This window comes from Bombus flavifrons, chromosome 2, assembly GCF_040668555.2.
Source record: "Bombus flavifrons isolate JBK064 chromosome 2, iyBomFlav1_principal, whole genome shotgun sequence".
Taxonomy (NCBI): domain Eukaryota; kingdom Metazoa; phylum Arthropoda; class Insecta; order Hymenoptera; family Apidae; genus Bombus; species Bombus flavifrons.
Window position 1 is genome coordinate 12,841,128 of NC_138443.1, and position 23,363 is coordinate 12,864,490.

The window sequence follows — 23,363 nt, forward strand, 5'->3', positions numbered from 1 at the left end:
TGCAACATTTGAACGACAAAGGCGTTATGTAGCGTGACAGCGTGCGTGAATACAAAGTTAACGATAAAAAACTCAACTAGACCTTTTGTAACGCGTAGACTTCGGATTTTTATACGTTTACCTGGAATTTAAAAGTGTAAAATACGTAGAATGCGAATAGTATGTAAGAATACATAAAATATAGAAAATAGGGTACTTGTTATGTAATATTTAGGTGGTGAGACGAATATAGGAGATTTGTAGAAGATCAATAAGACGAGAAAGGATGACAATTTCGTGGAAATGTGCAGCGTTTATAACAACGATATTATGGTTGAAACATTTTATAGAGAATCATGGTCACCGGTTGCGTTGCAACTCGTTTTATTAATCCCCACTGCGGCTCTAGCCAACTGCTGTTGCTGATCACACGACGCAGCCGGCAGAAGGAATGAGATTTCGCGGACGAATCGACGAGTCGATTTGGCAGGCTTGTCGGTAGATTGCAGCGTAGCAACAAAACGAGGAGCAAGCAGCGCGCCGTGCCGGCTCGTTCGTTTCGACGCCTCGAAACGGGAATTCGTGATTGTCAGCGTGCCTGTTCCGTACCTGAAATGCCAATTTTATTCGACAGCTCAAAAAAGAGGAGGAAGAGGAGAAAGATAAGCGATTTTCGATGTTCAAGACGATTCCACTGATTTCAGAGTTTGCATGGTGAGATTAAGGTTTTTCTTCTTTTACGAACGTTTGAATAGTCACAATTTGATTACAATAAAGAAAAATGTGGCGATAAAAAAGATCATAGCTCTCGACTATGTTATACTATTCGCCATAAATTTAATATTTTACGTACCATCCATGGTATAGTGAAAAAAATCTAGCAAACTACAGTGGCGAAATCTATCGTTTCTTCGACAAATTATCTCTTAGTTCTAACATAAAAAGCTTCACTAAAAGATCACTAAAACGAAAAATAACCAGATACGCAGAAATTCCAATTTCTCCTTTAATGTCTCACATTCTACATTTTTCTCGCGAACGCCGTCTGACGGTATAAATCTGCGTTAAAACTATCGGCGAAGCGAATCTCGAAGTCCGTCGTGCGTAAATTCCTGAGCAGACACGCCACACACTGACTACACGCAAAAGCAGCGACGACCTGACACAGACGTATTCACAATAGTATCGCTTCTTGGTGAGTTCGCCTTTGAATGCAGAACGTCCATTGCATTATTCAATTCCGATCGGCCGCAATAAAGAAGCGGAATAAGAGACGGAGGCTATCAAATGGCAGACGGATGTTGCAGCATTTTTCTCCACGAGATAAAAGTTCTCGCGTGAGTTGGTCAGCTTGAGCGATGCGCGCGCACACGCTCTACTTTTCGCGCCTATTTCAAATCGTGATTTGTAAAACAAAGCAAAAGAATTCTATGAATAGTATTCAGTTATACGATTACTAAAGAACAGAAAATATTTTTAGTTAAAGAAGATCTTATCATCCTTTTCCGCATCAACCGGAATTCACTAGAAATAGAAAAGCAGACGAAGAAATTCCCCAAAGAGAATATCAACTCAACTTCATAGTTCTTTCACATCCGAGCTCTGTTCATCGTTGAAAAGAAAATAGGCGTGCACTCGAGGGACAGGGAAATACAATATGAAATATCAATAGATGATGAAGGGAGATTACTCGTCCACGCAGTAAACCCGGCTTGACATACAAAGATCAGATTTTCGTTTGGAACACGGCCTGTGAAAGGGGAGGGATTCCTTTCACGTGCCACGCGATTTTATCTCTCTACGTGGCGCTGTGCTCCTGGATCGAGAAATCATTACTGGACTAACGCATTTCGCGAAGAGATAGTTCCAAAGACGATCTAACTCGCCTTGCCTAATTAGAAGGTTAAAATAAAAGTTCTTTATGTTTATATCCTTTTATGTTTATTATTTTATTTTATGTTTATTATTAAATTGTTTGCCATTGTACGTTGAATGCGTAGGACACTCGTTTAACGTTTTGCGCATCGCAGAACGCTTCATATTTTCGGTTAGCGTAAGTCGATTTAATGGCTACGTGTATAAACGCGAGGGATTCGATTTCCAAGTAACTTCGTCGCTCACAGTCGGTATCCTTTTAACGCGACGCCGGATAGCAATAAACCACGTAAGCTGGTACAGGGCGTGGAAGAAGAGACAGGATTTACGCGGGATTGTATTACCGAGCGCGCAGCAGCTGCCTGGTGTCACATTTTATAACGTCGCGACTGACATTAGCCGCCGTTGCTTCTCGTGTTCAACTGTCGGAGAGACACTGAGAGACTATGGAACCCGTTTAAAGATTCATCCGCTAGCTTAATAAGAGCCACTGACCGTGAACAGCTCTCCTACGAACCAACCTTTATACCAGTTCCTCGAACCATGGAACGATGACACGTGATTTTCGGAATGGACATTTTCGTCTTTATGCATCGTTAACACAGTAGTAGTAGATTTCTTGTAAAAGCTAAAACTTCGTTGAAGTGTCACTTTCAAGACTCTTCAAATTTATTACACATTGGTTATGTTACTTAATTTTCACTTGGCAGTTTTATTAGGAAGTTTATATGTGATTTGGCAAAAACAGATACTAATTCAAAACCCCTAACAGATTCTCATTTTTTTTATGTCAGCCAATTGTCATTATCACTAGCTTTTGCCTTTGTACTCCACACGAAATACAAACCAGTGAAGTGACAAATATTTGAAATACGCGAGCCAAATAATACAAGCAATCCAGCAAGTTCGCCTAACTCGTACCAACTGTAAAGAACATCGACTTTAAGAATTCGAGTCACAAATACTCTCAACGTCGTTTCCGCGTCATGAAGTGCTCAACAGTTGCCAAACACCAAATCATAGTTTCGCCTTACCTTTAGAACCATTCCGAGAGTCATCGTTGGCCAATTATTTGCCAAGCGACAATGGTCGTTCCCGTGATACGCAAGCGAATGATCTTTCCGTCGTTGCGTTTCCTTGTTACTCGGTGAGATTAATATTCAAAGGGCACTGCATCATGCGGGATTTCCGACTCTATGACGGCTGTAAACGATGCGAGGTCATCGAACGTGCGAGTTCCGGAGATTCCTTTAAAGTCATGGTAACGTCTCGATCTTTCGCTCGTGGAATCGCCTTGAATATTCAGCATCGTCGTATCTATTAAGCTTAAGTTTACCGCCTTTATTACAGAGAGAAAGTAAAGAAATCAGGCTCGTTGATTTGGAGGTTAGGCGAGATTGTGTTTACGAATTATGTCACGTGGGGCGCTACCAGCGCGATAATCGACCAATTAAGATTATAATTTCAATGTGGTCATGCTGTTGTACCACAGGTTGCTTCTAATTAATGTAACAAGAGCAACATTAATATGTAATTAGATTGGAGTCGCTGTTAGTGATACAGCTATCAAATGTTGATTTACATGTTCTTTAATGTGCTCGGATAGTAATTATCTACTTCCCACATTACTATTAGAGTTTCAATAGAATCTTAAGAAAACTGCTATTTGCAACTTTTTGATCGCTTTGAAGTTGATAATGAGTTTAGGAAAATACCTACGTGTTTTAAGAATGAGTAATTAAAATCCTTTAATTCTGCAAGTTTTTTAGTAACTCTCTCACTAATGAATAGCTGGTAAAAGTTTGTGCTGCTAAGTCAGCCACTTAAATAGGGGAACGATGGATATTAAACTGAAAAGGTGAATTATTCGAATGCTATGGCATGAAACTTCCAGATTTCTTGATTGAATTCGTATAACGAGCTCCATAACGAGTATCCATTACCATTCCAGTGCTGTTGTTCAATTATCTCTGACAAGAGTATCTCGTGTTCCTTCTCAATTATGTACAATTAATTCATAGAATCAACATAATCTGCTTTTTTGATTGTTGATTCTCAAACATTATACAATTATTTATATAAGTTATAAGATTTCTAAAAAAAAAATTGATCTGCTTAAGTTTCATTTAACTATTTAATTACAAATATAAGGTAAGAGACGCTGTTCATCTCAAGCAGGGTAATATCTCGCTTTTCTTCCGTCATACGAGCGGACCTCGTTATTCTTGTTGCAGCAGTAACCATAATTCTTCCCTTTCTTATTTTTTCCTTCTTCATCTGGAAGTACGATTCAATTTCAAGCGACGACGACCCCTGCGTCGGGTTACGGATCTTCGTGTCGCTTTACCTTTCTTTCGAGAACGCGCCTGAGGTGTCAGATTTTTATTAGAATTCTTTGGACGTGTCTTCCCTTTCTGTCTGTACATGCGCGCCAACCTTACGATCGGTCGCGTTTCCACGGATCGTGTTCGCAGTGAATAAAGCCGACTTGTCGTTTCTTTGCATGCAGTTTCTTTACTAGCTTAGCGAAAAGGGATCAAAATAACGATTGTTACGAGAATTATAAGTGTATTTAATCTGTCGAGTTGCATTGATAAGCAAATAAATAAATAAGTCACGTTTGTTACTTTCTAAGCCACTTTTAAATATTATTATATCAAACGACACAATTTTGTTTTTCAAGCGAATTTGATCATCACATGGAAACAAAAATACTCTTCAATCGGTTCTCCGTTTTAATCGTATAAAATAAAATATTTGTTGTTTGCAACAGCAATAATCTGACATCCACTGGACCAAGTTAACTTATTCTCCTATTTCTAAAAGATCGACTTTAAACATTCTGCATTTCCCAAAAACGTTTCCTTATCCTCTTGATATTCCGCGATTCTCTTGCCCCACTCTTCTTACTCTTAAAACGTGGCGCGCGCGATCGTCAAGGCAGCAGGAACGGACAAGTCTTAACGAAGTGGTCGGGTCTCGAAAGAAAAGAACGTTTGATGTCTGACCACGGTTCAAAGCCTATACTCGGTGTCTCGTTATCGAGCGTGTTCCGAGTAACGACGCGTTCGTTACATCATAATTGGATCACACGCTCGGCCCTATCCTCGGGCCTGCTCCAATCTTCCACTCAGACAACACTCGACTCAATATGTGACAGCAACGCCACCCGCAATTACCCTTTTAACTTCCAATATATCAGACAGCCGGTCAATTCGCTTAATCGGTGTAGGTGTCGTAGCCGCGCGCGCTAGCACGCCACCGTTGGATGTTCAACGGTTGGTAGCGCACGTCGGGACATGCGATGGTAGAGAGGAAACAGGGATGTACCACGCGGCAGCTTGGAACGATGTACCTGAAACGTTGAACGTGCCTGGAATTAGAATATTGAAGAAATGATGGGGATAGAAGAAAGGGGGGATGGGGAAGATTGCAGCAAAAGCAGAAACTTTAGCGATGCCATGAGGGTCTCCAATGGCTAGGGAATTTTGTTCAAGCTCAGCTTCGTTTACTCGGGATTCTCCCTACACGAAATTGCGCCCTCTGGTGCGTGAATTTAGTTGCTAAGTTATTTTGCGATGTTTTTTGTATCCCTTCAAAAACACATATCGTATCCATAGAAGTATCGAAGATAGAATCGAAAAATGATGCACAGACTGTGATCGAGGATCCACCGAATGTACCAACGACTAAGCTAATCCATCGTATCGATTAGGAAATATAACCCAATTTCAGTTAACTGATTTACTCGCGCAAATGGATTAACTCAGCTTGAAGAGGGGGCCACAGCGTTAACACGCCGAATTGCTGCTTACTCCGTTCTTCCGCCATGCTTTTCCCTCTCTGTCTCCCATTCCCTTCTTCTGCTCGGTGCAGTCGTTCATCTTGTTTTCAGCTACTCTCCCCTCGCTTCATTTGTCCGTTACGTGCAATCAGGAATCCGGTTGTCCGTAGTGAAACGACTGTACAGCTGTCTGAAGCTTCTTAACCTAAGCTGTATTTATTTGTCACCGTCGAAGAAAATTCGCCGCGCTCGTCTGCTACTCACTCTTCACTCTCCTCTCGCTGCGTTCGCAATCTCATTAAAGCTTTATCCGCGCCACGGGAGTTGATTAGTGCTGCGCGTTACGGAATTGCGTTTCCGATGACAATTAAATGTTCAAGCTGCGAACGTGGTCCTTTGCTTTAGTCGATTCTAGCGACGCTTTCGTCTAAAACGGTAGAGAGAGAGAAAGAGAAAGCGTTGGATCTTGTGAAATATTGTAAAACCTGTTAACCCATTGTCTCGTTATATGGATATTCCCATAATTCCCAGTATAATTATATACTCTTCTATATACACAGTATGTACAGTAGTACTGTATAGGCAAGAGAAAGATTTATGATCTACGTTATTGGGACTATAACCACACTGAAACTTAGTTATACAGCAAAATTCACTTGTTTCGTCAAACTTCTCCTTGTCATTATCATACGGGGATGTGCACACTGCGTACAGGAATCTTCCATTAGTATTATAATAGATTTAATTAAATCCAGAGATACGATGCCGCGTAACGCGGCTAAACTCGCCTGTAAAGCATCTTTATCACGAAATGATATACTTATAAGTCCGATTCGAATAATAGGGAGATCTCTAACCTGTACGATAAAAAATATTCGTTTATCGAAAAAGAATCAGACATCTCGGGAATAGAATGTCATATTCGAGTTCTTTAAGCAACATGCTTATTGCAATAAATTACGGACGACTCGCGGTGACGAGCATAAACACAACTATCCTAGAGACGCGTAGGGTGAATTACTTGGCGAGACGACGATTCAGAGATCGAATAAGATGTCACTGGCCATCGTCCAAGTTTTAAGACCCCCATTATTTCGCCATTAAAGTTCTTTCGCCGGCCGGTTTTTGCCGGCCGCGACGAGTCCGCCGATACTTTTAGTAAATTAATTTTCTGCCGCCGTCTGTTCTCAACTTAATGATCCCCAAAAGAAAAAGCAATATTTATTGCTCGCAACTATTCCTTCCCTCGTTTCTTCTGTCGCCCGGTCGGTAAAGCACCGACATCGGGACCTCTGCCAGCGATATTTTCCTTTTTTTCTTTTCCCTCTCCCTCTCTCTATCTCTCTCTTCTCCTTTCTACGTTTCACTCTCTTACATTTACGTTGCTTGTGTTCTTCTTTTTTTCTATTCTGGTCCTCTCTTTGCGTCGTGCCTGATTGCTTCCTGGCCGGAGGAAATATGAGCAGACGTTTATAGGATCGCGAAGCGGCAAGAGCTGAGCGCGATTATTTATGGCGTTTGTCGAGCGTTGTTAAATAACTGATACGTTACGCGAGCAAGGTGAGACATCTTAATGATCCCTCGCCAGGCAAACACGAGAATTTCCCGGTCCCGGCGAGGTCGATATAAAAAAAAAGTGATGATGTAGTGGCCGAGAGTGACCCGGTGATTTTGTCGCAGAAAATTCCTTTGACATTTCGTTTCATAAATTTTTTGCCAGTATTCTTTTGCAGCGCTTGTGAGAAGTTCCTCGAGCTTGTTTTATAACGAGCAAATGTTTTAGAAACATCTTTGGATCTTTTATTTCAGTATGTAAGCTCTTTGTATTGTACAGCACTTAAATTAAAACAAAGAAAAGGGAAGGAAGAATAGAAAAATAATCTCAAGTCTGGAATTAAAGAAAATAGCAGTTTCTTTAATCTTCCCCTAATTCCCCCGATGATGATGGAAGAATAGGAATTAAACTCAAGTATCCAAAATTTTCGATATAATTCATCTCATCTCTTCTGCCGTGAAAATTAACCGTTTGTCCTAGATCCAAATGTTCCTTCGCCATTTTCCACAGTCGAGGATGCGGCCAGCAGGCTATGTCCCAATTCGCGCCGTTTTCAAGCCATGTAATTCCCTCCCGTTGCTACAACACCTGCCCATCGTCGGAAGCTCGGCTGAATCTTAAGCAGAAAATTCAATATTAGCGCTTCGGGATGGTATTGTTAAGTTCGTGTAGCCGCTTAGACCGATTTCATCTGACTACGGTAGTGGCATTATTCTTCTACGGAATTTTCCGCGCTAAAAAAGTTAAATATTGGGCGAGTCGTCCATGGTGCGAGTTTTGGGGGTTAAATAAAGTTTCAGTAGAGAGCATTTCGGAATGATCAAATTGAGAAAAAAAGATCCACATCAATATAATTCAATAAATAAAAGACTTCTAGAAGTCCTTCCAATTTAAGCTATAGCTAACCTATAAAATTGACAATATACATTAATGTAGCTCAAAATTAAAATGATTATTAACCTGTCTTCTTTCGTTATAGTTTACCTATCGTTTCAAATCATAGAATATATGTATATTTATTCGGAAAACCGTCTTTGGATCACCCTGTACTTGTTCATGAAACCGTATTAAATCCCTGTTTCGACGTTGCCCTTTTCACCCAGCGATGGAGAGCTAGCTCTCGATACGGGGATGAAGATAAATATCGTCTGTGATGAAAATAAAATCCTTGATGTAGGTTCGACGTGACTCGGCTTTAACATGTCACCCCGAAGAGGTGGCCTCGCCAAAAGCGTGCTCGACGTGCCATACAACCGCGTCTAGGTTAATAGGAGCGATTTTTACGCGCTGTCTTGTCACGTGACCACTAAAGCGCGCTTGGTTGCGCCCCCTTTTTCTTTCACTGGACGTCCATCTTCTTTCTTCGATGACGCGATGAATTCGATGGGTACAATATGTTCTTCGCTTGTTTCTCTGTCGCGTGTTTGATGTTGAGTTAATGGAAGTTGTTTGTCAATCTGGATGACCAACCAAATGAATTGCGTAACTTGGAAATTGACGTTATGAGTGTTAGATATCGGTGTTCACAATGATCTAACAGTAGCTATGATAATAGGTTAGGTTGGTAGGAGGAGACAATTATTCAGATTGTGATTATGGAAAAGAGTATTGTGAAAAGGGTTGGCACGGTATATATTCTCCCATGTGTTGTTAAGACTATTAAAAGATTAAACCGTGTATCATATGTGAATGTTGGTTATATAATGTACACTGAATCTAGTATTTAATTACTAGATTGCCGATGTTTATACAGATTCATATCTTTACTAATACAATTAAAGAAATGGAACTGAAGCAAAAATTTGATATAAACTAAAAATTATAACCTACACAAATAACCTTAGAAATACAATGCCAATTTGCGAAGTAATAATGCTGATTCTTCGCTGTCTCTATTACAGGCTTCCGCCGCCGCAGCAGCAGGTGACAGTCGGTTCTTTGGGTGGTGGTTTGGGTGCAGCCGCTGGAAATGGTGGTACAGGCACGGTGGGCGCCCAAGGTCAAGCCATGGTAATGCCAGGATTTCCACTTCGCGCTGCAGCGGTGCCGCATTATTCACCGTATTCGCCGTCACGTTTTCACATCGACAAACGGTGCCAGCACAGATGCTCCTGGAAGTGTTTCTCGATCGCACTGATCCTCCTCGCTGTTGCGCTGACAGCGATGCTGGCTTACTTCGCCAGTAAGTAAACAAAATATAACCTGGAATATTCGATCAACTAATAAGCTTACGGGAAGTCTCGTGAATTTTAAAAAGCGTCCATGTCTCGTCATTCTTATTTTATTTTTTGTTTGCCTTGAAAATTAAGTTAATGGGTTATTTGGATGCCAGGGAATGGGATTTAAAACGAAAACTGATAATGATTCACAATATAGGATATTGGTTTCGAATTCGAGGTTAGGTGTCGTGAATGCCACAATGTTGAGTAGATGAGTAAAATCAATTCTTACCAATATTCAATAAAAACCGAGATATGTTTTATCCATTTTATTTTATTTTATAACTATTGTGAATCGATCAGGTTACCTAACCTTCACATCACCAAACCAAAAAGCATCAAAAGTTTAGCACTTTCCACCAGGTTCTGTCGTTCGATTCCATTGAAATTCACCGTTAACCATATCGTGAATTTTTGGAAATTCAGAGGACTCGAATTTGGTTTGTGGTGAATCGATGCACAGGCATGCTGAGAAATTCGCCAGTGCGGTTCGCGGTAACGCGAAAATGGCCGCGATCAAAGGGTCGTCTGCGCGGGAATCAAAATACAGTTAATTTATCTATTATGTATGAGTGGGTTCGACGATCGGTCGGTAGCTAGCTCTTATTTACGCCGGCCTCCGTGAATTTATCGCCACTCCGCCCGGAAAATCCTTCTGCCCGTTAATCCGCAGTTTACGCTACAATAACTCATTATCAAGTTGCAGATTTGGTTAGGGAGACGAGATGCTCGGTCGAAATTCACCTGGACTTCGATTTGCCTAACTTGCAATATATAATCTGGCTGCGGACGGAAACACGAGAGTTTCTCCTCTCCGTTGAATTTCGATTTAATGAAAATGATTCCTTGAGACTGCGGTGTATTGTTGGCACTACTGGATGTCAGAGAGAATGGAAAATTTAATAGAAAAAAGATTTTATATGATATGTTAGTATTTTAGTTTCAATATTTAATGAGTATATTTCATCCCCACTTTCGGAGGTTAGGATTTATACAGAGTGTCTAAAAATTATGGACACATGTTCAGACAGACCTGTTACCAAGTATGTATTATTATTAAAATTATCATTATTAATTGTCAGATTATAGAGCTGAAATTAAAATTCATCTAGCATTTCACCTGCTGCTCTATATCACTCGCATGGGTACTGTTAACGCGAAACGAGGTAGGGATCGAAAATTTTTCACGATTTTTCCTGCTTTTCTAACCGTACCATTCCATCTCATTTTCCTACCCGCTGTGAAATGTATTCACCGGTCCTCTGTCGTCAAACGACGACTCTCTTTTTTAACATAATATTTCAATAAAATACCTGTGAATCATTCGATAAAACCTCTCTATTTTTAACAGGATGTTTTAGTCAAAGTTGATCAAACCATTAATCGGTGAAAATCTAGTTCTTTTTCCCATTTGCAAGCGAGGATGTGTCTCATTTGGTTTATTCTTTGTCCACTGATATTGGCTTTTTAAAGGTAAAAATATTTAGCAGCAACGTATACGACATTATTTTCTCAGAAAAACTTCCAATGTGAAAGAATTTCTTCCCAGTGACAATCTTCAGTGAAAATCATATAGTTGTAAAATACTGTAGTCTGTAGCTGTACAAAGCTGCCTTAATTTCCACCGAGCAGAAAGGGAAGCTGCTAGATCTAGCAGCGAACGTAGATATTCTCCCTTGGTCTATACACCGGCGAATTAAATACCGTTTAACGACGGAAGTCCGGATCTTCGATAGGAAGCGCGCGGAGCCGCGCAGTAAACGTTACTAGCGCAATGGTTCGTTTAGTAGCGAGCGGCGGTTGCCTTCATCCGGTTGGGGGAGAGGTGAAAATATTGCCGACCGATGGCGAGGAAGCGCTTCGACAGCGTGGCCCGTGTTTCCGGCCAATAATGATCAGCCTCGAGAAACACTATGTTCTCTCTCTCTCTCTCTCTCTCTCTCTCTGCCTCGTTGTTTATTGGGGGGAGTGTAAAGGGCGAGCTTGAACGGTCACGCGAGAATCGATCGTGCGAGAAACGGCGGAGATATCGGCTCGATTTTGACACCTAGGGAAATTGAGAGACGAGAATTTCTGTTTTGGTATTATTAAGTGTTGACATGTTTATATCATAATTTAAAGAGGTGATAATATTATTCTTAGTTGCTAAGAGGTTGTAGGTATATTGTTGCTGATCTTTTTAAAAATTTAATCAATTTAGTTGGCAGAGGTTAAGTAGGTTAGGAATAACATTTCTGATATGTTACAGCATTTCACAGATAATTTCTGATGAAGTAAAGGATAATAATAGTTAGTGCAGTCGAAAGTTGTGGACGTAATTTATAAAATAAGTAGATACGAATTGGAACGAAATATTATATGCCCGCCGTAAAATATTTGGCCGTGACTAGGGGATTATAGTGACGTTTATCTTTATCCGTTAATAAGATGCCCGTCACCATAGTTGCGACTTTGAGACGTACAGACGATACGTATCAGGTTTTACTGGCAATAAATTTAGGATCTTCGGGAGCTTATGAGGTCGATTCAAAGAAAATCCTTCCATTCCACGATAGGCATTAACCTCAAATGGGAGCGGCTCCGGCGGTTCTTTCTTACCATGGTGAAATGTAGAGTGCGCAGTTAAGACCGTATTTTTGCCTCTTTCTGTCTCCTGATAGTCGTGTTTATTGTAGATTTTGTGGCTCAGTTACTTGGAAGGATAAATCGATTTATCTTCCAACTTATTAGTTGATGGTTTCGACGTTGACCTCTCTGAATTTCGCATCTACGCTTTTTATTACATACTTTTAGTATTTTTCTTGAAAATATGGTCAAGTATTTGATTGCTCGATCGTAATAACGAATGTCTGTGTACAGATTTTACAAAATCAAAAAATCAGTTATAAAAATAATTGCTCGAAGGAATAATTTCCAACAGAAGGTATTTTTACCTTGTCTATTTTTAAATATCTAGGAGAGAATCTACGGCATAAACTATCCTCCACTAGAGTCCAACCTAGACGCTTACGCGAAAAGCCACATACTTAAAACTGACCTATAACACGCACTGAAAACACTTAAAAGCTAGCTGGCAAGCACTTTGCAATAAAACTTTCACGAGTTCCAACCCACGTTTCTCCTGGCTCCTCCGCTGATTAACTATTCCGCGCGGTAGTTGTGAAGGGGCGTAAGAAACGTGAGATCAAAGAGTAGCACTGGTCCGTAGTGGTAAGAATCCAGGGAAAGAGTAGCTTAGCCAGCGCTGTTACACGAAAATTGCATCGACGAAACGGTGGAAAAAAGGGACGACGAAAGCCGGCTAACCGATTAGAGAAATTAACGCCTGCTCGTTATCTGCGCGAAACACTGGCTCCCTTCGGTAGTGATGCGGTAGCCTGACGAAATTGCGTTTTTGCATTCGGTCCGACTCGACAAATCCCTGAATCCGAAGCCCACGCGGTCAAGGTCTTTGTTGTGCCGGAATTACGGTTTATCTTTTCGAAGGTGGAATAAAGGGGATTTCGCAGGAAAGAAGGGAAGCAGAGTTAGAGATTGATCGTATTGTTTCTTAGATATATATAGTTCATGGTAAAACTGTGTATCGTACAGTTTTGTTATATTAGATGTTAGCAGCACACATTGAGAATTGTGTACAAGTAAAAATATTATACAGGAAATTGTTTGCTCTATTATGTTAATATCATTAATGTAAAAATAGCGTTTTTCTTTAGTTATCAGTGTAAATATTTATTTAGACTTTGGAGGAATTAAGGAAGTTAATTGTGGAAACTTAGGCAGAAAGATTGCAGGTTATTCAATACGATGGTAGTGACGCGTCTGATCATTGCTAGTTGTTTCTACGTAGTAAAGCGTAATGAATTGCCTGATTATTGCTCGCCGTTTCCACTTAAGAGAGTCGCGACGTATGCCTGACCATTGCGCGTTGTTTCTACTTAAGGGAGCTGCGGTAAATGTCCGACCGTAGGGCGTTGTTTCTACTTCAGAGCGTCGTGGTAGTAAATGTCTGTCTATTTCTTGCCGTGTCTACTTACAAGAGGGTTTGACCATTGTCTGGATTATCTACTGTCCAATGATCTCGCTAGTTTTCTATGCATTACGTTCACATTCTATCTATCTGTAGTTCTTCTTAACTCGTATTACAACGTACCTCGCAGATCTGTTGAAATAAATGAAACAAGAGTTTCTTTCGATATTGTGTCTTTTCTTTTCTATAAATATATCGGATATGAGAGTTAAATAAAACTAATCATTCATGTATAGGAAAACGAATGCAATTTGTATTTGTAAAAGAATTACGTCGTTATTTATCCTATAATATCGTAACCGATAAAAAAAGCATATTCACAAAAGTGCTGCATTTCCATTTGAAAGACACATTTTGTACAAAGATGGAAATAAAGAAAGTCTAATTTAAAAGAATTGGATGTTCCCGAATATAATTCAATTTTTGTAAAACAGGATCTTTTATAAAATTCATGGAAAGCCCTGAAAATTTCGACACTTTAGTAGAATACTCTGTATATAAAACATTCTCGAGTTACCCTTACTGAACTGTCCCTTGAATCCGGCGTCTGCATTCTTCTTCCTCCTCTTCTTCCGTCCACCCCGTGTCCCTTTCTCTCGCGTGTCTGAAAAGCGGAAGGAAGAAAAGAGGAGAAGATTGCAAAGCCGGATCGGCCTCGAGGAGACTTCGCCAGCTGTTATTTCTGCATTCCGGTAAATCGAGTCGGGAATCCAATCTGCCTGTTTGCTACTGCATCCAAACTACCCTCTTCCACACCCACGCCTCTCTTTTTTCCCTTTATCTCTGTCTCTTTCGTCGTTACCCTCATTTTCAGTCTGTGTTTCTCCCTGGTCTCCGAGACGGTTCAGGATTTTCCTGGCTAGACCGACATCGTTCTTTGAAATTTTCGTAATGTGATTTCTCAAATGAATTTTGTATATTTTTACGTAAATCATTATTGACACTCTATGTATTTGTAGATCCATTCAATTTTTCGATTGGTATTCTTTTCACGTGTATATTTGTTTTATGCTTGTTTGTTTGTTTTAGATTGGCTAACTTGACATTTATTAGATCTAGAAACGATTTAAACAATAAAAATTATCTGTAAATGCCACAGTAAAAGGTTATTCGTATAAATATAATTATGAATGATTCAACGAATAAAAAAACAGAAATGGAGAAAAAAAGAAAAGCAGATTGATCGGGACAGCTTCGGTTTTTCGACCCGGGGCTTTAAATATCGCCCTCATTACAGTGAACGTGCTCGACGTATTTGTTGTTGTTGCCACGACCGTTACCGAATCGTTGGCTATTAATAATTGCGAACGAATTTTTGCTCTCATTTCTTTTCACCGAACCGTGAACAAGGAATCGAAGCGTTTCATTGAAGACACCGTGCTCTAAGAGGAAACGAATCACCTCTTGGCCACCGACATTTTTCCTCCCCCCGTCGAATGCCGATATTTTGATTTCTGCACGATTTCCTAGAGTTATCGCTGCGATTAACCACGTGAACTTCGAAGGAAAATAGTTATACAGAATACCGTATCATAAAAAGTATTCTTCAGGATTAAAATCCTTTTACTATAGTTATCTCACAAAGCACATTCACAAAAAGACCAGGACTCCACGTGTAAAATTACTCGACTGTCTTGCAAATGAAATGGATGTACCTCTAACAATTTCAAACCTTTATAAACGGAACCTGTTTTGAAAATAGACCATCTAGACTTTTTCGAGTTCATTTCACGAAATATTTTAATATTGTAGCAACATATATTTGCATTTTTAACATATTAGACATTGCAACGTGATATAGAGAAATCCTCGAGGCACTTCCACTAATTTACTATACATAAATAACTAGGAAAAAGAAAGAAAAGGGCAGAAAAAAAGAAAAGTATTATCTCTCCGGCAACTTATATTTATACGATATTTTTTCCCCCGTTTCGTGCTCCAGATTTATCCCCCTGAGGTATTAACGCGCGGTTAAGCGTCACAACGTATACCTTTGTGTACGCGTACACCTACGTGTACCTTTCCATTTAATAAATTAGAAAGGGGACCGGTCTATCGTTGTCCCGACAGGATGCCTGAAAATTAAATCACATTTATGTAGCTGGCACTCGAAACGATGGGTCGCGAAAGGAGGAGGAAAGAATAGGAAGCTTTTTCGACATCGATTAGTTGGATTCATCGGCGAAGTTTACTTGGCAAACTGCGATTTCGACACAGACGACGTTACGACCTTACGAATTTCTCGTATGGAATTTTGGTGTCTTCGAATCAAATTAATTGGTAATCTCGAAGAAAACATTTTCTACAAATAAAAAGTTCTTCGATTTTCGTTTAGATATTTCCTAAAGCTTTCTCGGTGTTTCTTCCGAGGAAACTATATACTTCATTGCGTACGAAATTTCATTTAAGAGAAATAACGAGATTCTTTTTGCCCACTTAGCGACCACCGTAGAAAAATTTCTTATACATCAAATGCATCGATTTAAAAGTATTGAAATAAATATCTGCAATGATTTGAATGAAAACTGAGATTGTAGATCGTAATACCTTCTTTCAGTACCAGTGAAAATTATTTACATATAACATTTATTAATTTACAGGATATTCTGTGTATATTTAACTGGAAAACGTAATGTGTAAGGCTTATTCATCTCTTATAAGGCGACAATTTTTATATTCAGTACACTGCCAACTAATTCTACATTGCCAAGACTGTTCCTTTATTTGATTCTGGAATTATTAAATAGACGTTCCCATTCTCTTGAATATTTTGAAAATATCGATGGCCACTACCTTAATTATGCTGCTGGCTTATTTGCACAACTCCATGAATTTATTATCTAGTTTTAAAACGCTTTTGTTTTCCCATCTGACAGATTGTCTCTTGTTTATATTATACCATACACGTAGAATCTATTTATATAAAGATCTATTAAAAACCCAAGAGATTTACAAGTAACTTAAAGAGAATATTTTATTCGTACGAGTAAATTGTAGAAAATCCAAAACTTTTCAAAATATTGAGAGACTATTATAGCGACTTGATTTGTTGGAAATTATACTGCTATCAGTGGATTAGAAGGAACGACAGTCGTATCGATGGTAAACATTTCATTAAAACGCACGGAAAGAAAGCGGAAGCATAAGGTGGGCGTGGAAGAACGGATAATCCTTCGATAATCCGGGAATCATTCTCGGGAATGAATCGCTCTATCGATCCGAGGGAATATAATTGAAAAAGTTGTTCCTTTGCTCTCGTCAGTCGAGTTGCCTGTCGTTCCCAGCCGACTTCACCTTTTCCCTGTCTGGAATCAAAGGGTGAATTCAGGTGCTAGGCTGGCTGCCCTGTTAGGATAGAAGGAGGGGGGGGCGTGTTTCATCCTTCAACCGATTTCAAATTTCCGGCGATTTTGATGATGAAAGTTCACTGTCTCCGCCATCTCATACAGTTTCCTTTTTAATACGTTTGTTACCTGTAGCGTGGTATTATACTTTTCACAGTTAAAAGCGTGTAATAGCCATTTAAAAATATTGGAAAGCCGACTACCTTGTGATTACCTATTATTATGCGTTATATTAAAAATTTCTCGTTGTTTCTATTTTTGAAATTTCACGATGTTGAATAGATCGATGATTAGTCTTGGTGAGGAGTTTCTAGTTTATCAGTTTGAGAATATTTAAGGCGAACAGATTTGAATTTACACGAAATATTCACGCAATGAGTAAGGAATTAGGTTAGATTAAATCTTAGGCGATATATTTTAAGTTTAAGGAAGCACGCGTTTAATAGTCGTACAATATTTCAGCTTTCAACCGTCGTTCTGAAAACTACAACTTTCTACATTAACCTGGAAAACAAATTTATTTATTAAAAGAAATAATAACAATAAATTCTACCCGACCAACGTCTATTTCACCAACTCACCCAATTTTAATAAATTATTAAACTCCGATCCTCTCCATATTTACCTGACAAATTTCGTGCGCCCCTGACCTGCAGCTCGCCCACAGGGAAATACCAAGCTCATCTTCAAAGTCGAACTTATTTCGAGTTTCGCTATCGTGAATTTCAATCCACTTGTGCTACGGTACAATAAAATTCACCAAACGTACCTCCGCACGTACTCGTTTTAACGTGAAAACACGGACAGAGCGAAAGACGAAGAGAGAGAGAGACGAATTCGCAATTCGAGGGTTAGCCATGGTTTCATCGTGATCGGTATACGGGTGCGCGTGTATATACGCATGCATGCGGAAGAGAGGCGGTCGTGTGACACACACGTAATGCACGTAGAAGGGGCGATTGGCGATCGACGCGAAACGAGGACGAAAACGACGCCACGGTTGCTCCTGATGCTCGCGAAATAAGGTCAGTTCACAGTTCACTGCAACTCAATTTCTAACGATAGTTACATAACGAGCAGCGTCGATCTCACGGGGACGCTCCTTCTTTTCCAGTTATTTCGCAGCGCACGGTATCCACAGCTAGAGTTAGTCGATTCCCATGCTCTCGCGTGCATAGTGCCGAGGGAGGTATATAGAGGTCGCATGCGTGCTTTTCCACGCGCGGACAGTAATTTGTCTGTCACCGCTGACGCGTGGAATCAAAGGGACGATGCTCGTAATTGGAGTTGCACGCTTGGTTCTTGGGGTTCGTTCGTTGTATCTTCTTTTTTTTCCCTCTATTTTTATTTTCTTTTTCCTTTTTTTTTTTTTTTTTTCGACGGAGAGGTGGAAAGTGCATTGACGGCAGAGTGTGCGATGAAGTTGATTGAGAATTCTGATGGAGAATAAAGGTTGAATATGTATTTTAGTATTCTTTTTTAATTGCTAGTCGTGACAATTAAAAAAAAGGAGGATAGCAAGTTTTGGTACACGCTTTTGCTAAGAGGTATCTGTTGCTTCTATTGTATTGTGTATGTGCGATCAAATGAAAAAAATAATTTCTATTAATAGGAAGATAAGAGACATTGAAAAAAATTGATCTTACCGTTAAATGCGCAATCTGACACCGAGTAGATTCTGTATACGCAACAGACAGACGATCTGAATGATTGACTACACGAACATCAAATAATCGGCATAACTAACAAAAACCGATGATAACTAACAAAAACCCAATACAGACAGATTTGTTAACAGATCGCAATCAAAAGTCGACCCGACAAATATACATATCAATCGTCGACGCGCTAATGGAACACGCTCGTGCAATGTCGTACATGTGAGAATTCTATTTGTCAGCCCATGAATTTAGCCGGATGACGCGGGAAAGAAAATATTAGCCGACATACAAATTACCGTTTCCATCGGTATGACACGGATCTCACCTACGATTGATCGGTTTTCGTCTCCGTAGATCACGCGACTTCTATACGCGAATGTTATTACGGGTGCGATAAATCGAAGGAGTTCGTAGCGTCTTATTCTAATTGAATCTTTTCACTTTCTTTACATTTAAAATTTAATTCGTAATTGGATAACATAGAAACGTTTGGAATAATGTTCTTATTTGATGCCGTTAATTTAAAAGCTGAAAAGCGATTCGTTTTATCGAATAGGGAAACAACCAATAAGAATATAGAAATGTATATTTGTGCAAGGAAAATAGCAGATAGGTAGATATCGATAAAGAAAGCAGCAAAAAAGCAAATAAGCAATAGATCAATTAAGGAGCGATAGTTTATGTGGAAGCGCGTACGAAAGGAATTGTAAGTCAAATCCATTTCTAGGCTGAAGAGACTGAAATTGATTAAAATAATCAAACGAAAATATGGAAAAAGAAAAGAAAGAAAGTAAAGAAAAAAGAAAGAAGAGAAATAGACAAGTTAGTGAGAAATACTGATGAACAGAACGTGATTTTCTATTTGTTAGATTGTTCGAACGATGGTAATACGTTAATTCAATTAGCCAAGAGCACGGAGGCAACGAACGCGTTGATAAGCCAAGAGGTCGTTAGACACGTTGTATTGTAAGTGGTATGAGGAAGAACGGCAAAGGGGTGGGGTGTTGGCTTTTAAAAAGTCTCGTTAACCCGCGTAATTAATTCGCTGCTGGCGGACGCGAACGCGGCCACCGGGACAGATAATTAATTCAGCCATGACAATTCTCAGCCGCGGATAAGGATTTTATTGTGAGATTCACTGTGCCGCTTTAAATTTGATCGAACTGCCCTCTCATTGTCTGGAAGACATTAATATAGGAAAATGAAGAGAGGGATGTTTAGCGAAACTTGTGAGAAGTACAAGCTTTATCTGTGTTCATCGTACGAAAAGATCGAAGAATTAAGTTAACAGATTCATCATAATCTCGTGTCATTGCTTATCTTGTTGAATTACATAAATATTTCACGTAAGTATAGTGACCCACGTTTAATCGTTTTGCAAGCATCAGCAAAGTACGGTATTAGGAATTAGCTTAAGATAGTGAAAAATAACGAAAGTAATTAATGTAAAAATAAATTAATAATATTAATGTAAAAAAATATGGGGTGTAGCATATAATTTGGTATTATTACTGGTTATACACATATATTTAAAATGCGGAAAGATTAATGCGCCTGCAGATCCGTTGAAGAAATATCACTTTGACAAATTAGGGGGATTCCTCTGGAATTAGGTTTATGATGCTATAGTTACGTACGGAGGGTATTTACGAGAGAGAATACCTGAAATTCAGGTCACCAATTTGGCTCGAATTTTGTGCAGAATTATACGTGTGTAATAATATCCGAAAAGTGTAGGGAGTGGCGTTCGAATTTTCTGGGAAATCGCATTTCAAGCTGTAAAATTTTTATGCTTAACAAGATTCTGTTAATTAAACGGTGGCATTAAATTAATCGAGCTCCGAAGAATCCCTTGTTTTAAACGTATTTCTCTCTGTGCTCATAATTCCTTTCACGTTTTTTTAGTAGGCTTAAAAAATGTTTGAAACAATGATAACAATAATGATAATCATAAAAACACATTACTAGATTTCTGTTATATTTTTCACGTATAATTACGTTTCTGTATTTTTCTTTTTTTTTAATAATCTTTACGATTTATGTATTTTAATTGAAGCTCTAACAAAACTCTAGCTAGTAGTTTTATCCATTTTCGTTAAAATTTACGTTCTCCATTCAGTCTTCAGCTAATGTTTCGTTCATAAATACGTTGAGTATGTATATACAGACCGCCATGAAAGAGTATCGGGTGGCCTACTTCTTTTACAACCCCATTAATGTCGCGTTTCACATAAACAATATCGGTTTCTGAAACTGTATTTGTAGAATGTTACCGCAAATATGGCGAACGAAATACGTTAGTGGTGTTGTAATGAAGATCGTGCGTTGCCAACCGAACTACAACTTACTACAACTGTTTATAACTAACTAGAATCACCGTTGTTTGCAGTGATAATTACTCATTCCACACAAATCAGCCATATGCAAGAAAATTTACTGATTCGTGAAGAAAATTGCACATCAAACATATATGACACAATTTTTGCAATAAAAATAGTGTCTACGTATATACAGGGTGATTGGTAACTGGTGGTACAAGCGGAAAGGGGGTGATTCTATGCGAAAAAAGAAGTCGAAAATATAGAATAACAATTTTTCGTTTGAGGCTTTGTTTTCGAGAAAATCGACTTTGAATTTTCGCTCGGTACGCGTGCACTTTATCGCGTCTCGTTATAACGGATCACTGTAGATCGTTGTCTCGATGGAAAAATAAAAAAAAAATTTTTTATTCTATATTTTCGACTTCTTTTTTCGCGTAGAATCACCCCCTTTCCGCTTGTACTACCAGTTACCAACCACCCTGTATATAAAAACAAAAACGTTTTGCATTACGTATACACGTAACATTCCTTCTACAACAAAAAATTGGGTAGATCGACCAGAGTCGATGTTTTACTATTCCGATCATCGTTTCTGATAGTTACGTCTAGATTTTACCGCCATAAAAGGTCGAAATCTATAAAGATCCTATGCACCTTCAACTTTCACATAAACGCAATTAAACTAAAACGATCCTTAGCCTAATCATAACCGATACACCGACAGAAGGTAAAGTGTACCGATTGAGAATTCTATTCCTAAGAAGTAAAAAAAGCTACAGTTAAAAATAACAAAGAATTTCATAAAATACCGTAAAGTAGAACTTCCTAATCTGTTTGATCTTGAAGTAGAAAGAACGTACATTTTTATTGGCAAACAGGGAACTGGACCAATTACCAATGGCGGGTATTAAACGCAGAAACAGAGGCGCGGCCTTTGTCGTTCGGCTCGCCGCGCCGCCTTGAAAAGTTACCAAGGGTAGTCGGGCCGTGGAAATCTAGTGTCCCATCGTAATTCGAAAGCGATTATTCGAATTTATGAAGCCATTAGGACGCCACGGGACATTCCACCAAAGCCCTGTTCCTGATTCCTGGCGCAATAAAAGAGTCGCGTTACGGTGGTATTTTGTCTGAAGTGGCGGCCACCTACATTAAGAATATAACAAGCTGATTGCGTGCGCCTTTGTTGTATGAACGAAGCGTACGGTGTACGTGAGCTCCTCTGTGTATGTTTATAAAGAAAGCTGGCCGACGATGGCACCGTAAACTTTCTTACGATGTAATATCGCGGTGGTCCAGCAACGTGGAAATTCTCGCGAGTGCGCCATTCTTTCCAAGATCGAGTGTTCTCCAACGAAATGACGAATCTATGGCTCGTATCTTCCGATTGGCGCGGAAGCAGCTTGCGTTTAAATGGATAAATGTAAAACATGAAATGGTTGCTTTCTTATTTTACTCTATGTCTATATATAAAATAGGAATATGTATATATATTCTGGAATTGCCTTTCTAGAATAATAGGATTTTTATATTCCTCTCGAACGCAACGATTCGGTAGAACATCTTCCGGTTAGAATTCTTTGGTTCTCTTAGGTTTTCGTAGAAATAACGCGTAAGCAAAATTAAACGAAAATTCATGCTTTATCGATATGTGAAAATACAAATACAAATCCACCTTTAAACGAGTAAAATAACTTTGACGTCTGCGCGTAAAACAAAAAATGGTTCGATTAATCGATATGCTTTTTAAAATCACGCGATCTGTGGAAACAAAGTTTTCATGTTCCATTCCACTTTGCCGTGTGTTGCTCTATAATACATATATCTCAAAGCTATTTTGAAAATTCAAACACTGTAAAAACATGATCAAGTAGAAAAAAAATCTGTTTACTCTAAAACAGAACTGATCCTCCATATGTGTTATCGATATATCTCCTGTGAGACGTACAGTGTTTGATGTTAAAGGGGAAACTCTGTTTTCTTTTCAGCAGTGAGCTCCATGCGGCCGATAGACAGCACGAAATGCGTAGTGGTCCAAGACGTGAAGGCTGTCACTCATGAGAACGCGCACGTTCACGACCCGATATCAACGCAAATACCCACCGAAGGTAAATATCGAGCGGTATCAATTTGCATCCACTATGCATGATGTAAATACTCCGGCATACGACGTCTCGCGGTAATTGCTTTTGGGAGGCGTCTGCTACGTTCGAATGGCTTCCCCGGCCTGATATCGGCCGTCTCGTATATAACCATACAATGGCCACACTGAGAATAATATCGGTTCTGATGTGTAGCTACGTTCGTCGAGTTATGCTACTGGAACATTTGTCGCGAGACTAGGAGACTAAATAGCGCGACAGACGTTTCCGCTTTGACCGTTAAAGTCGTTGAAGACACCATCAAAACAGAATACCCATATTTTCCTCGATTTGAATTTTTTAATCTTTATAAAAAAATTTCTACTTGAGAATGTGAACTCAATCACACAGTTATTCAATTATTATACATTTTCGAAAGAATATTCTGTACTCTCATTCGTCGAATATTTTTCGTATCTTAGCTATCCAAATAATATCTTTATATTTTCACGTTCATATA

At 39.2% G+C, this 23,363-nt stretch overlaps 1 protein-coding gene across 9 annotated transcripts in view; it reads left to right on the forward strand.

Annotated features, from left to right (window-relative positions):
- The window catches only part of Ten-a (Teneurin-a transmembrane protein), a 708,522-nt gene that overhangs the window by 653,571 nt on the left and 31,588 nt on the right, over positions 1–23,363 (forward strand). For 8 of the 9 annotated variants that reach the window (XM_069130210.1, XM_069130252.1, XM_069130260.1 and 5 more), the window contains 2 exons: positions 9,095–9,375; positions 22,751–22,870. In XM_069130210.1, coding sequence (XP_068986311.1) covers positions 9,095–9,375; positions 22,751–22,870 — 401 coding nt within the window. The remainder of the gene's footprint in view (positions 1–9,094; positions 9,376–22,750; positions 22,871–23,363) is intronic. The other variant, XM_069130246.1, reaches the window with a different exon arrangement.